Raw genomic sequence first — 16,339 nt, forward strand, 5'->3', positions numbered from 1 at the left:
TGAGACACATTTTCCTTTCAAGGAACTATCGTCTTCCCCTGCATCAATACAACAACCATCTCAACTTGCCCCACTACCCATCACCTCCATCATTTTACCCAAACCATGTCCCACCGCAAATACACCATCAACTATCTCCGATAGCTCTCCTCTTTCATCCAATACTGAACCTTCCCCTTCCTCTTCACCTTTACCATCTCCTAATGATGACCATGCCAGATCATCTTCTCCACCTAACCTACCTATATCAGCACCACCCAACACTTCTCTTATTCATCAACCTCCACACCCTCCAACACACACCCCATGACCACTAGAGCTAAGAGTGGCATTTTCAAACCAAAGACCTTTCTTGAAACAAAGCATCCTCCTCTCTCACCTAAATCTGAACCTTCCTCTATAACCCAGGCCCTATCTACCCCTCATTGGTGCTCCACCATGCAAGAGGAATTCGATGCCCTTCAACGCAATCAAACCTGTGATTTTGTACCCAAGTCAAGGGCCAAAACATTATCACTTGCAAGTGGGTGTTTTGTATTAAATGAGGTCCTGATAGGCATATGTCTCATGCAAGAGGAATTTGATGCCCTTCAACGCAATCAAACCTGGGATTTTGTACCCAAACCAAGGGCCAAAACATTATCACTTGTAAATAGGTGTTTTGTATTAAACGAGATCCTGATGGGCATGTGTCTCATTACAAGGCTCACCCCGTAACCCGTGACTTCTCTCAACAACCAGGGGTTGATTTTCATGATACATTCAGTCTAGTGATTAAGCCAACAACTATTTGACTTCTACTCTCTCTTGTTGTTTCTAAGGGTTGACATGTTCATCAAATTGATGTACATAATGCATTTTTGCACGGAAATCTCATTACAGCTGTGACCGTTAGAATCAAGTAATAGAATGCTCCAATCACAACGGGTGTGGGATCTCTTTCCTGAAAACGGGTTCCCTTTTGTACAAATGCCGGCAATACTTAACGGAAGGGTAGAAGGACATTTCAACATAATCGTTACGATTTAACGGCAGTGGCAATTGTCAGAAACATTACGGATGCTGTAAGACAATTCATATGGAATATGTCAATTAGCTAAATAGTTGCGGTATTTTAAGAAATTTGACAAAAGGCATTGATGAAACAAATTAATGAAAATATACAATTCATTTTGAAACCTAACGAAAAAAAGCACCATTATACAGCCTCTATTGTAATTGGAGCCACCTAATTGACACGCAATCCATATTATGGTGGTTTACAAGAAAAAAAAAATGGTATAGTGTGAAGTTTTTAATTTTTTAGGGGTTTTAATATGAGCAACCGCTCTTTGTACCTTATAAAATATTTAAAAAAAACTGCACTTTGTCCAAACGGTTCAACACTCAAGGGAATCTCGGTGGAAGTCTAACCAATTTCTACATGCTCTTTCGTTCCAAATACGCCCAACAACTGGATTCCAACACTTCAACACGCAAGGGAAACTCGGTGGAAAGTCTACCAATTTCCAGAAGTTCTACGTATATCTCAGTTCCCAGCCCTTTAATTTCAAATACGCACAAAAACTGGATGCACTTCTAGCCTTCTATCATGGCTGCTGCTATATCTCTGCTTTTCCTATTTCTTATCTTTTTCACACTGACAGCTGCTCAGCAAACATCATCCAAAATCAGCTTAGGTTCCTCTCTCTCCCCCACTACCAACTCTTCATGGCTGTCCCCGTCCGGCCAGTTTGCATTTGGGTTTTATCAATACGCCAATGGCTACGCAGTTGGTATTTGGTTTGCCAAAATCCCTACAAAAACAGTGATTTGGACAGCAAACCGAGACGACCCACCACTGCAACAGGACTCTAGACTGGTCTTGACCAGAGACGGAAGGCTCATCCTGCAAACCACGGCATCCCAATCCACATCGATTGCTGAAGCCGCTCAATCCGCTTCTTGGGCTTCTATGCTCGACACCGGCAACTTCGTTCTCTGTAATTCTAGTGGAAACATCATATGGCAGAGTTTTGATTTCCCAACAGACACCATTTTACCAGGTCAGCCTCTGCTGGTGGAAGGGAAACTGGTTTCTAGCACTTCAGAGACCAATCACTCGTCCGGATGGTTTTACATTATAATGCAGTCAGACGGAAACCTTGTGCAGTATCCAATGCAAAATGCTAAGGCAGAGACTTCTTATTATGCTTCCGATACATGTTGCCGACGAGACAACGTGACATTAAATTTTACCGATGATGGTGCTCTCAACTTGTATAATACCACCGGCATCAATATTAAAAATCTGTACAACGGTGGAGTCCAGTGTCGCACCAATGGATTTATATCTTGCCGATGGACTATGGATGTGGATGGGATCTTCAGGCTGTATGTTTTGGGTCAGAGCGGCAATTGGTCGACGTCGGTACATCTAAACCCCCGTAGCTGTCCTACAGGGATGTGCGGTCTAAATGGGTATTGTGTCGTCATGGATCAACAATATACTTGCAGATGTATTCCTGGCTTGGATTTCATTGACCAGAGCCAACAGATCTTGGGCTGTCAGAGAATTAATGGCACAGACAGTTGCAGAAACAGTAAACAACATCCCCAATTCACCATGTCCACACTGAATAATGTCCAATGGGAAGACAACGGATATGAACTTCTACCGTCCAAGACAGAAGAAGATTGCATACAGGCTTGCTGGCAAGACTGTAACTGCGGAGTTGCTCTATTTTGGGACCAACGGTGCAGCAAGCAGAAGCTTCCGTTGAGGTATGGGAGAAGAAACGACAATGACCAGACCAAAACTTTCATCAAGATGGTTATTGGTTCTGGTCCTTCTGGAACCCAAATGAACACAAATTCCATGGAAGCAGGAAGCAAGCCCAAGGAGTTGAGGAAGGATATCTTATTTATTATAATTGCAATTACTGGTTGTGCCCTTTTAGTTGTCGCACTTTTTGCCATTTTTGTTCAGAGGAATCGCTTTAGGTCATACAGAAAGATGATGACGGATCGAGGAATTAGAAACTTCAATGATGAGGACATAACACTCCGATCGTTTACTTATGCTGAGCTCGAACGAGTCACAGCAGGTTTCAATCAAGAATTGGGTAAAGGAGCTTGCGGCACCGTGTTCAAAGGAGTTTTACCAAATGGTCAGGATGCTGCAGTCAAGAGATTGCATAAAGTAATAGATGAAGGAGAACAAGAATTTCGAACTGAGATGAGAGTTATTGGTAGAACCCATCACAGAAACCTAGTCCGATTGCTCGGTTATTGCAATGAAGGCCTTAATAGGCTTCTAGTGTACGAGTACATGAGCAATGGATCACTTGCAGACTTTCTCTTCAAATCTGAAACCCAACCAACTTGGGATGAAAGAGTGGGAATTGCTTTGAATATAGCCAAAGGTATCCTGTATCTACACGAAGAATGCGAGACTCAGATTATCCACTGCGACATAAAGCCACAGAACATACTCATGGGCCACCATCAATGTCCAAAGATTGCAGACTTTGGATTGGCAAGGCTGTTGAAGCAAGACCAAACAGGGATATTGACAGGGATAAAGGGCACAAGGGGCTATGTAGCACCAGAGTGGCATCGAATTAACGTGCCTATAACAGCGAAGGTGGACGTGTATAGCTTCGGGGTTGTGTTGCTGGAGATAATCTGCTGCCGAAGGAGTGTCGATGTGAATCTTCCCGAGGGTCAAGTTGTTCTTGTGGATTGGGTTTACGACTGTTTCGAAGCTGGTGAGGTAGGGAAGCTGGTGGGTGATGAAGTGATCGATAAGAAGTTAGAGAGGATGATTTGGCTCGGACTGTGGTGCATCCAAGATGAGCCATCAATTCGTCCCTCCATGAAGAAGGTGGTCATGGTGTTGGAAGGGAATGCAGAGGTAGCAGTTCCCCCTGGTCCTTCTCTAAGTAACATCTATGAATACGGTAATAAGTAATAGTTACTAAATAGTTAATAAGTGATTAACGATTGGTGAAGTTTTTCTTGTCTTGCTCCTAATAGCTTAATTTAATTTCTTGGTCATCCTTTTCTTTCCTTTCCCTCTTTCCCCTCTTGTCATCACCTTCATTGGTGTCCTAATTTTCTAGAAAAACATTTTTTTTTCGATTATTATTAAAAGTTCGATTATAAGGGATCAATTCATCGTGTTTGGAATACAAATTGTGTATGGAGTTAACAGTCCAAAGATAGAGATTGTGTTTGTTATCCTTGCGCAGTTCTTGAACTCTGTTTTTGTTGAGCTCACATCATCCACTTTGTATAAAGTTTTCTGCATTGGTCTGCATCGGCCAATTAGAATTCAGTACATCACTTACATAATTTTAAGACCAACAGACACTAACGAGTTAAAAGTTAATGGGCGTCAGGACTCTGAATGATTTTAATATTTGTCAAAAATTAAAATCCGCACACAGTTATTTGGTGCTCACTGGTTGTGCTTACCTTACGTGCCTATTATATCCTAACCCATTTTGTCCGGACTCAGAGACTTTTCTTCCTCCTCTTTCTCTCGTTCTATGCCCGCCTCCACTCTCTGTCACGACTTGACGTTTGCTTTGTCGTTATTCTCTCCCTCGACCTATACTTTCTATCTCTTTCTCTCTTTGATCGCTCTCCCTCTTTCCTGTTATTCTTCTGCACGGGGGCATTAGCAGTGATATGGGTGATCCAAAACTTGCCAGGTCTTCACGCGTGGTGTACCTTGGTCTTAGACTGCACTGCGTGGTCTACCTTGGTCCTCACGCGTGAATCCACAGTAGATGTTACAGATCTTTAAACTTCTTTGAAGTTTCACACCAGAAGAAAATTCATTTGGTGGTTGAATACTAATAATATATAAGCCGACTCATAGCTTAAATGTGAGAGTTGTGGCTAATTTCCTAAAACGAGAAAAAGAAAAAGAAAACGCATAACTACAAGATTAACTTAGTACTCATCATCGCTATCGGGAAGATCTAACTGTTTTCTTCATTCTTTCTATTAACACAATTTGTTAATAACTTCTCAACTTCTTTTTTTCTCACTTATTTTCTATTAAACCCAACGCAGCCATAAGTTCCATTAAGTATCTAGCTTTCTTGTGGTCCACTTTTTGATTTAAAGAAGAAAACTCCTTTTATCAGGCTAGGGTTTACCTGAGTCGAGTCTATTGTCAGATTTAAAATTCAAGATGACAAACCCAGCCTAAGTTCTTAACTTCTTATCAGGCTAGTAAGATTCGGTGGTGGTTCCATGCGAATTGGTCCCATGGGCGTCGGAAGTTGTATGTTTCTGATTAGAAACTGAAAACCCTACTGACCGGTGGTTGCAGAGGCGTCAGAGGTTGCAGTGAAGACGTCGGTCAGAGTGTTGGGTTGCCGATTTGGAGCAAGAAAGAAGAAGAAACAGGAAAGAGGGAGAGGGAGGGGAGAGAAAAGGAGAGACAGAGAGTACTGGCGACGCAACCATCACCGGTGAACAGTTGTAGCTCTTGACAGGGGAGAGAGGAGGCAGGGAAAGAAGGGGGGAAATACAGAAGAGGCCTTTCGAGTTCAAACAAAATAGGAGATCGGGAGGGTTTTAATTTTGGGTATATTACAGGGACCCCCTGTATTATGGGCCTGTTTTTTTGTGACTAACACCCCTTGTACTTAGGCTATTAGACAAAGAACCCCCCCGTTAGCGTTCCGTTAATTGACTTCGAAAAAATATTCTCTTTCGACCGTATAAAGTTTTCTAAATGTTCAAATTACTTTTTTTTTTTTTTTAATTTTTATTTTATCAGAGTTTTATCCAAGCACCAGATGCTCTATAGTCTATAGTCTGAATCATGGCAGCATTTTGCGGTACTATGGACTTGTCCGCAAGTTCGCCGGAGACGAGAAACACCACCGTACTTGATCGGCTCTACCAGCTCTTGCTTACTGTGACGTCCCTGTTATTGAGATTGCAAATCTTGCTCGCCTTGATTCTTTTGTGACTGTTTCTTTGTCTCCGTGGGGTCTCTGTTCCTGACTCATATTTGGTTAGAATCTTGATTTCCTATACCCCTACACTCATTGAGGGAGCACATGGGCCTTCCCTGTAAATATGCATGAAATGTGAGAATTGGAAGTTGCACCTTCCAATGGCATTCTTTGTGGATATCTCTGATATATATCCATCCCACCGACCACCGTGCCTTAAAAATTTACGGTTGAAAAATGGGTTGGATGGGTGGCGATGGTATATCTGTAGACTGTAGGGTTTTTTTGGACCATTCATCCATTCTTACATCAGTGTTAACATCACATGATGCAGAAAAGTACGGAGATACACGATGCAAAATTCTGAATTCCAGCCACCCTAAACCACATCCACCCTAAACCACATTCTTCGTCCCTCCATGAAGAAGGTGGTCATGATGTTGGAAGGGAATGCAGAGGTAGCAGTTCCCCCTGGTTCTTCTCTAAGTAACATCTATGAATACGGTAATAAGTAAGTAATAGTTATTAAATAGCTAATAAAATTACGATTGAATTCTGCAATAATTGCATATCAATACCTTATGTTCGTTGGTGTCTAATTTCCTAGAAAAAAAATTTGTTTTCAATTATTATTAAAAGTTTGTTTATAAGGGATCAATTGATGGTGTTTAATTGGAATACAAATTGTGTATGGAGTTAACAGTCCAATAAGTCGATAACCAATTAGCGTGGCAATCATGTCAAAACGTTTTAAAACTGTCATTGACCGGGAAGTTTGAACCCATCGACTCTGAAACCCATCGCCTACCCAATTCTGTTTTTCACCTCGCCTAGATTTTTCCCAATGCTGTGTTTGGTTGTAATGCAAATAAATTTGTATTGATGCAAAACTATGACAATGCAAATGATTTGAGTGTAAATTCTGACCTATTTTTTGTTTTAAATTTTAGTTTATTTTGTTTGATTGCAACACAATTGAAGTAAATTAAGACATGAAGAAGAGTAAAGTAAAATCTAAAACAAAATAAACAAGAATTTGCATTTTCAAGCATTTGTACTAGAGCAAATAAATTTGCACTGCAACCAAACACAGCATAAAACGCCTCAGTTTGGAAGGAGTACAAATATAAATGTGTACATTACAATTACATATGATGTAATACAAAATACAAGATTTTTCACTTTACATAGTTGTATTCGTACTCCTTGCAAACTGAGCTTAAGGTTTGGTTTGGTAAAAGTGCCAAAACAAATATGTAGGTACAAATACATACAAAATGTAAGGTTTTGCACTTTATATATTTGTATTTATACTCTTTCCAAACTGAGACTAAAAACCATTAACTCAGTTGTAAATCACTGATCTGAAGAGCAGAACTGCTGAACTGTTGACCCAGGCAACAGCTCCTAATTTAATAATAAAAGTTTGAATTTATTTTTTCTTGTTAAACTCATCTACAATGCTGAGCTGACACCGTTGCTTGAAAAAGCTACATCAAATACCAAACACCATCAAAGTCACCATTTGCACAAATGTTCTTTTCTTCCAATTATAGGTGAAAAGTGGAGATCTCATGCAAGACATGATACAATGTAACTGCATGGCATTGAACCAATGAAATTTCCATGGTTTAACCAACCTTGAGCCCTCCACAACTTTCATTTTATATAGCACCCAGACCAACTTCACGTATTGTACACCTTAAGGTATATATGTAGTTATGTAACATGCAAATACATATAAAATAATATAAAATACAAAGTTTTACACTTTATGTATTTGTATTTATACTCTTTCTAAATTGAGTCTAATGAACCCCAATTAACAATAAACTATGACATCAAGCAGATTAAGGCCATGTTTGGGAGTGCTTAGGTTAAAAACAAGTGCTTATTGAATAAGTGCTTAAAAACAAGTGATTATTCGAATAAGCACTTATTTGCATTTCGCACCCAACTTTTTCAAGTGCTTATTTTTTGAAATAAGCACTTATTTTATATTGGGTGTGGGTGTTTGGTAGTCTTTTTCTCTAATAAGCACTTAAATAAGCATTTGTGACTATTTTATCCTTCATTTTCTTTCAAATTTTTAAAACATACCCTTTGAAAGAATTTTTATAAAAACACTTTTATGAAAGTACTTTTATAAAAATACTTTTATGAAAGCACATTTACAAAAGCACTTTTATAAAAATACTTTTATGAAAAGAACTTTTACAAAAGCACTTTTATAAAAGTACTTTTATGAAAGTACTTTTACGAAAGCACTTTTATGAAAGTACTTTTATTAATGCACTTGTATAAAAGTACTTTTGTAAAAGTGCTTTCATAAAAGTACTCTTATAAAAGTTCTTTTGTAAAAATGCTTTCGCTAAGGATAATTTTATAAGTGGTATTTTAAAATTCAGCTAGGGATAATTTTGGAAGAAAAAATTGAATAAGTGCTTATTGTATAAGTAGTTAAAAAAAGCTGGAAATTTGGCTTAAAAAAATAAGCCCTAAATAAGTAAATAAGCACTTATTTTAGGATTATTTCCCAAATACCAATAAGTGCTTAATGGCCCAAATAAGCACTTATTTTGAATAAACACTTATTTTTAAGCACTTCCAAACATGGCCTAAATGGTTGAGAGGTTTTATTTTGTTTGTTCATACAAGTGTTCTTAGCCCATGTTTGAGAATACTTACAAAAAGTACTTCTTTTAAGAGCTGGGACCACACACTAAGTGGTTATTAAGTGGTTTTGTGTGTTTGGTAAAAAAGTGGGGAAAATACTTCTTTAAAAAAGTAACTTCAAGTTGTATATTTTTCAACACTTGAAGAAGTATTTCTGCAAAAAAATGGGGCGAACCAGTCCCTAATATGTTTTTGTAATACCTAAAATACCCCCACACGAGGGTTATACCTCCTCTTTTCATTCGAACATCTCTACTAGGTGGTGGTGCACCCAATTACAAGTCTACTGACAACGATCAGTGGTGATGAAAAGTGGTCAGCAGACTTGTCGTTTGGCCACTTTCTTCTATTTTTTGAAGTTATTGTTCTCATTTAATCATTTTTTTTGTTTTTTTTTATAACTTGAACTCCCTTGTTCTAACAGTGGCAATCTCACTGTCCAGCCACCAGCAACAAGAAGTTTGTTCGTAGATCTTACACTTGACTATCTAGTTTTTCTTCCTGGGTTTTTTTTTTTTTTTTCTAAAAACTTGAAACTCTATAGAGATCGAACTATATTTTCTCTTCTTGGGTAAGTTTGTTGGGATCAAACTCTGTTTTTTTTTTTTTTTTTTTAACATAGTTTCAGCCTAAACATTCTATATCAGGTGGAAGGAAGGAAGATATAATGAAGTTTCCTTTCTGACTTTGATTAATTATAGCCATCCCATTGACCCCTAAGACGTTGTGGCCACTCTGTCGAGTGAACACTATAGCAACATTTCGGGTCAACAAGATGACATAATCTAGGTCAGTAGGTCGGGTCTGGGTCTAGGTCTAAATTAACAATTAACCAGTTTTTTTTTCTAATTTATGAATGAACAGTTTTTGTGATTTTGGGATATTATTAAATTATTAATTTTGGTAACTTTTTATTTTGTAAATTATTAATTTATGAAAGTGGAGTAATTTACCAGCCAATGAATCCAATGAATGAGATGGATGGTAGTAGCAATTTACCTGCTAATGAATCTCACCAATCAATGGGAGAGATTCTGTCTTCAATGGATCCGGGACTAGTTGCCCTGCACCTGGACCTAAATTATGTGCAGAAAAGCATGCAAGTAAACTAAATGGCTCCAGCTTCAATCTCAAGCGCTCGACTTTCTGGGGAAGGAACACTGTAAGATGTTCAACCCTGTTAACAGAGCAGGGGTAGTGCTGAAAGCCAGAAGTTTAGGGGGCCTTTGTTGCAAAACAAAGTTTGGATGGCTAAGTGTCACCACCCCATAAACCTTAAGTACAAGGTGGCAGTTTGTAATTTACCCTTTCTTTCTTTTATGGATAATACATGATGAGCACTTGGCCATCTGAATGCTGTCAGTATCTTGTCACACCATTGGCACTGATCTCTGCAAACCCTAATCAGCAATTGTGCCTATCTTCTTCTCTTCTTCTTCATGACCGTCTTTTGTTGAGAGCCATCACAGCTAAGGTTGAGACTTTTCTCTGCCAATGAGAGAAATTAGAGTTACAAGAAAAGCTCATGGAGTTCTTCCTGTCAGGGTGTTATGTAACAGACCAATCACATGACTCTTGCTGTGGTTGATCTTCATTGGATCTGCATGGTGAATAAAAAGCTTCAAGTTGATCAAGACGAGCTGAGAGACTCGAACATCTGCATCATTCTCTCCCTAAACTTGTCTTGCTTCGTCACCAACAATCGAACCTTTCCTTGTACTTGGAAAAGCCGGTGTTCAAAACCGGGATCCATGGCTGGCTCTAATACCATTTATTACAGTCCCAAATAGGATGTAACGTGAATTCTGTCTACTTCGAGTGAGAGCAAGACCTCTAGGAGATAAGAATCTCAATTGTAAAAGATAATTCTCAGAATTTCTTAATTGAGAAAAAAATACAACTTAAATAGATTCTGAAACTAATTCCTAACAACTTGGACCCAACATTAATCCATGTATCCTACTCGATTCAACCACTATCCACATAATTTTCCAACATGACCCAACTAATTAAACTCAACTTGTAACTCTTAATTGACCCAAATGTAAATATTTCTTCACAAAAATCTCAATAACCGACCCTTATCCACCCAATGACTCCCCAAGTTTCTCTAATAACTTTGACCCATGGGCCCATTAGTGGGTCTGACGCAGCGTGGAAGCAATGGAAAACCGGAGCTGGCTATGCAAGCACTGGGCGTTCGCTAGTTCCTAGCGAAGAGCACTGAATTCTCTAGGAGAGAGAAAAGGTGGCGAAAATAAGAAGAAGTGAACAAGAAGAAATTCTGAAAATATGAAGTATGAATTGATGAATAATTCTGGGAAATAGCAGTATTTATAATACATTGAGAAATTGTAAAATAATTAGGAAAGAACATGGATCTTGATCTTGATCTTGATCTTCTTGAGATGTCTTGATAAGGTCGAACCCTCTTAGAATTCTTGGGTTTGATCACCACCGCCCGATCTCCCTAGATGTATGGATCTTGGATTATCTTGGAGTCTTTCTTGATAATCTTGGGAGAGTCTTGCTCTATCTTGGAAGAGTCTTGCATTATCTTGCTAATCTTGGAAGAGTCTTGCTAATCTTGGATTCTTGGATCCCTTGCTTATCTTGAATTCTTATTTAACTTATCCTTATCCTAGGAGCTGCCGCCCCTAGGGATGAGATGGGCCTCCATCATTCTCCCCCACTTGGAGAGAACTCGACCCCGAGTCGTGACTAGGGTAGGCGAGTGTTATTTCCGGCAGGTACCGATGAAGGTCAGCAACGTTGAAGGTCCTGGACATACCCATATGATCTGGTAAATCTACTACATAGGCATTGTCATTAATCTTCTTCACGATCTTATATGGACCATACTTCCGATGCTTCAACTTGTTGTAAGTACCTACGGGAATCCTTTCCTTCCTTAAGAAGACCATGACCTCATCACCTACATCAAACATTTGAGGTTGGCGGTGCTTGTCTGCGGCCATCTTGTACTTGGCGTTGGATTGCTCTAGCTTCTGCTTTACGGCCTCTTGGACGGACTGGATTTGTTCTGCCATTTGCTCTGCTGAGATACTGTCGTTGGGTACTTTGGGAAGCTTTACTAAATCCAGTGCATGGTTAGGGACCTTCATGTACACGATGGAAAATGGTGATCTGCCTGTAGAACTGTGCACTGCACTGTTATAGGCGAACTCAGCCTGGGCTATGGCGAAGTCCCACTTTTTTGGTCTTTCCTGGCATATGCTGCGGATTAAATTCCCTAAGGTCCGGTTTACCACTTCTGTTTGTCCATCTGTCTGTGGATGGGCTATACTACTGAAATTAAGTGATGAATCAAACAACCTCCACAAGGTCATCCAAAAGTGACTGAGGAACCGTGTGTCGCGATCTGAAGTGATGGTCTTGGGTATCCCATGCAAGCAGACAATCTCCCTGAAAAATAATTTGGCTGTTGCGGATGCATCTGTTGTTTTCTTACATGGGAAGAAGTGAGCCATTTTTGAGAATCTATCAACCACCACGAAGACGGAGTCCATGTTCCTCTGGGTCTTTGGCAAGCCTAGCACAAAATCCATGCCATATAGCAACAGGAACGGGTAGGGGCATGTAGAGACCTGTGTTCTGTGTTTGTCCTTTAGCTGTCTGACAAACATAACACCTGCTTACGATGGTAGACACGTCCCTTCTTAATTTCGGCTAGTAGTATCGCCCCTTAACTGCTTCTACTGTTTTGTCCATTCCCAAGTATCCTACTAATCCACCCCCATGCAAATCCCTGATGATCTTTTCGCGGAGGGAAGTGCAAGGGATACATAGTTATTCCCCTTTCATAAGGAACCCATCATGAATAAAGAAGTCTTCTGCTGGCTGCTTATTCACACATTTCTCCCATACCTGTTGGAAGTCTTCATCTTGGGCATATAAGTCTTTTAGGCACTCAAAACCCACAATCTCAACACTAAGGGTCTTGATGAGAGCTACACGCCTACTAAGTGCATCAGCCACTTTATTTTGCTGTCCTGTCTTATACACAATTTTATATGGGAACTTGTCTAAGAAAGCAAACCATCTGGCATGTAAATCACTTCTTAATTGCTTTTGCCCACTAAGATATTTTAGGGCTTGATGGTCAGTGTAGAAAACAAATTCTTTTGCAATTAAATAGTGTTCCCATGTTTTCAGGGCTCTAACCACAGCATAAAACTCCTTGTCATAAGTAGATCACTTTCTCCTGGCTTCACATAATTTTTCACTGAAGAAAGCAATGGGTCTTTTTTCTTGGGACAATACAGCCCCTATGCCAACTCCACTGGCGTCACATTCAACTTCAAATAATTTATTAAAGTCTGGCAAGGCAAGAACAGGAGCGGTACACAATTTTTCTTTTATGAGAGCAAAACTTTGCTCTTGTTCTTCTCCCTAATGAAATTTACCCCTTTTCAAGCATTCAGTAATGGGAGTCATGATACTACTAAAATTCTTAATAAAGCGCCTATAGAAGGTTGCCGACCCATGAAATCGCCTGACATCTGTGACAGTGGATGGGGTCGGCCACTCTCTAATGGCTTTCACCTTTTCCTCATCTACTTTCACACCATCCTTGCTTATAATAAATCCTAGGAATAATAAATTATCATTCATGAAGATGCATTTCTTCAAATTAGCATATAATTTATATTCCCTTAATGTCTTCAGAACCTCCCTAATATGTCCCACATGCTCAGTGATAGATTGACTATATATCAAAATATCATCAAAATAGACTACCACAAATTTACCAATGAAGGGGCGCAATACCTGGTTCATCAGCCTCATGAAAGTGTTGGGTGCGTTGGTTAGTCCAAAGGGCATGACTAACCACTCGAACAAACCATCTCTAGTCTTGAAGGCTGTCTTCCATTCATCTCCGGGGCGGATCCTGATTTGATGATATCCACTCCAGAGATCAATCTTTGAGAAGACTACAGCTCTGCTTAGTTGGTCCAGCATGTCGTCCAGCCTAGGAATGGGAAATTTATACCCAATAGTAATCTTGTTAATGGCTCTGCTGTCGACACACATTCTCCAACTACCATCTTTTTTGGGTGTTAATAAGGCAGGTACTGCGCACGGACTCATGCTGATTTGAATGTGCCCCTTTTTCAATAATTCTTCTACATTTTCCTGTAAGATTTCATTTTCCTTAGGACTCATCCTGTAATGTGGGAGGTTAGGTAGACTAGCACCTGGAACAAAATCAATATGGTGTTGTATATCTCTCATGGGAGGGAGTTCATTTGGTAACTCCTCTGGAACTACATCATTAAATTCATCTAGTAGTCCCTGTATTTTGGCTGGAATTGTATTTTCATCATTAACATCTTCTCCTTTTACTACTAACAAATGTATCTCATGAGTATCCTTACATTCTTTAACAAATGCAGCATGATGATGGGTGATGGTAAGGAAATTCTTCTCATGTGCCTTTGGAGTATTTGCAATACTTTTTCTGTATCAAACTGCCAAGGCCTCCCTAACAAAATATGGCAAGCATCCATATCTACAATATCATAATATACTTCATCATGGTACTCACCAATTGAAAAAGGTACCTTGCAGCGTTCTTTCACTCGTACGCCGCCTCCTTCCTTGATCCACCCAATTGTGTATGGGTTGGGATGTTTTTTAGGAATCAACTGTAATTGTTGGATGACATTCCTGCAAATAATATTTTCCTGACTACCACTGTCAATAATTAAATTAAATAATTTTCCCTTGACAGTACATCTGGTGCGAAATAATCAGTGCCTTTGAAAAGTATCATTATTTTTCTGGGACAACATTAATTTTCTTACCACACAAGTATACTCCTCATGTTCATATGAACCCTCTTCATCCTCCCCATCAGGTCCACAATATACTTCCTCCTCAATATCTTCTTCCTCCTCCCTTTCTACCATATTAACTGCCTTCCTCCTGGGACAGTCACTGGATCTATGTCCCACCTCATTACATTTAAAACATTTAATAGGAGCAGGCCTTGCATAAGGGTTAATGGGTTTAGGAGGGTTGGAAGGATTACCTTGAGTATGTCCTCCTGTAGTAGCTTTACCGGCGTTACTTGTGCTTGTCGGGTGAGAAGGTTGTACTACCGGGACTGATTTGTTTCTGTCGACAGTTGCCAGTCTGTTGTCGCTCCCGCTGTACCGGCGGTAATTATCAATGCGTGCCTTGTCTTGGAACATTAATTCTGTTTTCAAGGCTAGGTTCCTTGCTTCTTGCACACTAAGAACCATTTGTACACCAATTTTGTCTCTGATGGACGGTCTCAAATCACTTAGATAACGGGCTGCCTGCTGGTTATCACTTTCAGATAATTGGTTTCTTTCAGCTAATCTCAAAAATTCAAATGTATATTCGTTAACACTACGAGAACCCTGTGCACACCTCTGATAAGATTCAAACATATATTGTTCATAGTCAGGAGGTAAAAATCTACTTCTGATTAATTGTTTCATGCGCCTCCAGGTTCGAAAAAGACCCCTCATTCTCTCATCCAGGTCTCTCTCATCCGTTCCCACCAAACAGATGCGCATCCCTTTAATCGGAAAGCTACTAATTTTACCCTTCGTTCCTTTGGTATTTCCATGTAATCAAAGAACCTATCGACTTCTGTGATCCAATCTAGGAGTCCCTCTATACCAAGATCTCCACTAAAAGTAGGAATATCTACCTTGAGTTTAAATTCATCATTATTCCTACGGGGATTGAAATTACCTTGATTGTGCCAATTTCTACCGTTTCTGTCGTTGCCGGGAAGAACTGGAGCACCACCAAATTCGAAATCATCATCACTGTCGTCGTCAAGAACTGGACGTCGGGACACAGTAGCGACGGGTGGTTTGTCGTGGTTGTCTCCTTCGATCTGCTATGGATTTTCCCGGTTCCGTGGGACAACCTCCCGTAACAAGGTTCGCAGTTGTTCAGCCATCTCTGCCAACTGCTGCTCGATGTTACGTGTGGTTGTACGCTGTTCTTCGATTGCTCTCCAAACAGCTGGAAACCCCTGACCTCCGTCACGGGGTGGGTTGCGACTGCTACCATCTGGGTTGGACATGACTGGGCGAATTCCCTACTCTGATACCACCTGACGCAGCGTGGAAGCAATGGAAAACCGGAGCTGGCTATGCAAGCACTGGGCGTTCGCTAGTTCCTAGCGAAGAGCACTGAATTCTCTAGGAGAGAGAAAAGGTGGCGAAAATAGGAAGAAGTGAACAAGAAGAAATTCTGAAAATATGAAGTATGAATTGATGAATAATTCTGGGAAATAGCAGTATTTATAATACATTGAGAAATTGTAAAATAATTAGGAAAGAACATGGATCTTGATCTTGATCTTGATCTTCTTGAGATGTCTTGATAAGGTCGAACCCTCTTAGAATTCTTGGGTTTGATCCCCACCGTCCGGTCTCCCTAGATGTATGGATCTTGGATTATCTTGGAGTCTTTCTTGATAATCGTGGGAGAGTCTTGCTCTATCTTGGAAGAGTCTTGCATTATCTTGCTAATCTTGGAAGAGTCTTGCTAATCTTAGATTCTTGGATCCCTTGCTTATCTTGAATTCTTATTTTACTTATCCTTATCCTAGGAGCTGCCGCCCCTAGGGATGAGATGGGCCTTGTGATGGACCTCCATCAGAGTCCGTGACATTAATATTACGATCCATTTGT

At 39.9% G+C, this 16,339-nt stretch overlaps 1 protein-coding gene across 1 annotated transcript; it reads left to right on the forward strand.

The window, feature by feature from the left end:
* Positions 1 to 1,190: 1,190 nt before the first annotated feature.
* Positions 1,191 to 4,221, forward strand: LOC148803544 (G-type lectin S-receptor-like serine/threonine-protein kinase LECRK1). The gene has a single exon (XM_010246975.3). The coding sequence runs from the start codon at positions 1,592 to 1,594 to the stop codon at positions 3,950 to 3,952; it is 2,361 nt and encodes a 786-aa protein (XP_010245277.1). The 5' UTR covers positions 1,191 to 1,591; the 3' UTR covers positions 3,953 to 4,221.
* Positions 4,222 to 16,339: the final 12,118 nt, after the last annotated feature.

Source organism: Nelumbo nucifera, chromosome 1, assembly GCF_055504915.1.
Source record: "Nelumbo nucifera cultivar China Antique chromosome 1, China Antique-T2T, whole genome shotgun sequence".
In the NCBI taxonomy this organism is placed as follows: domain Eukaryota; kingdom Viridiplantae; phylum Streptophyta; class Magnoliopsida; order Proteales; family Nelumbonaceae; genus Nelumbo; species Nelumbo nucifera.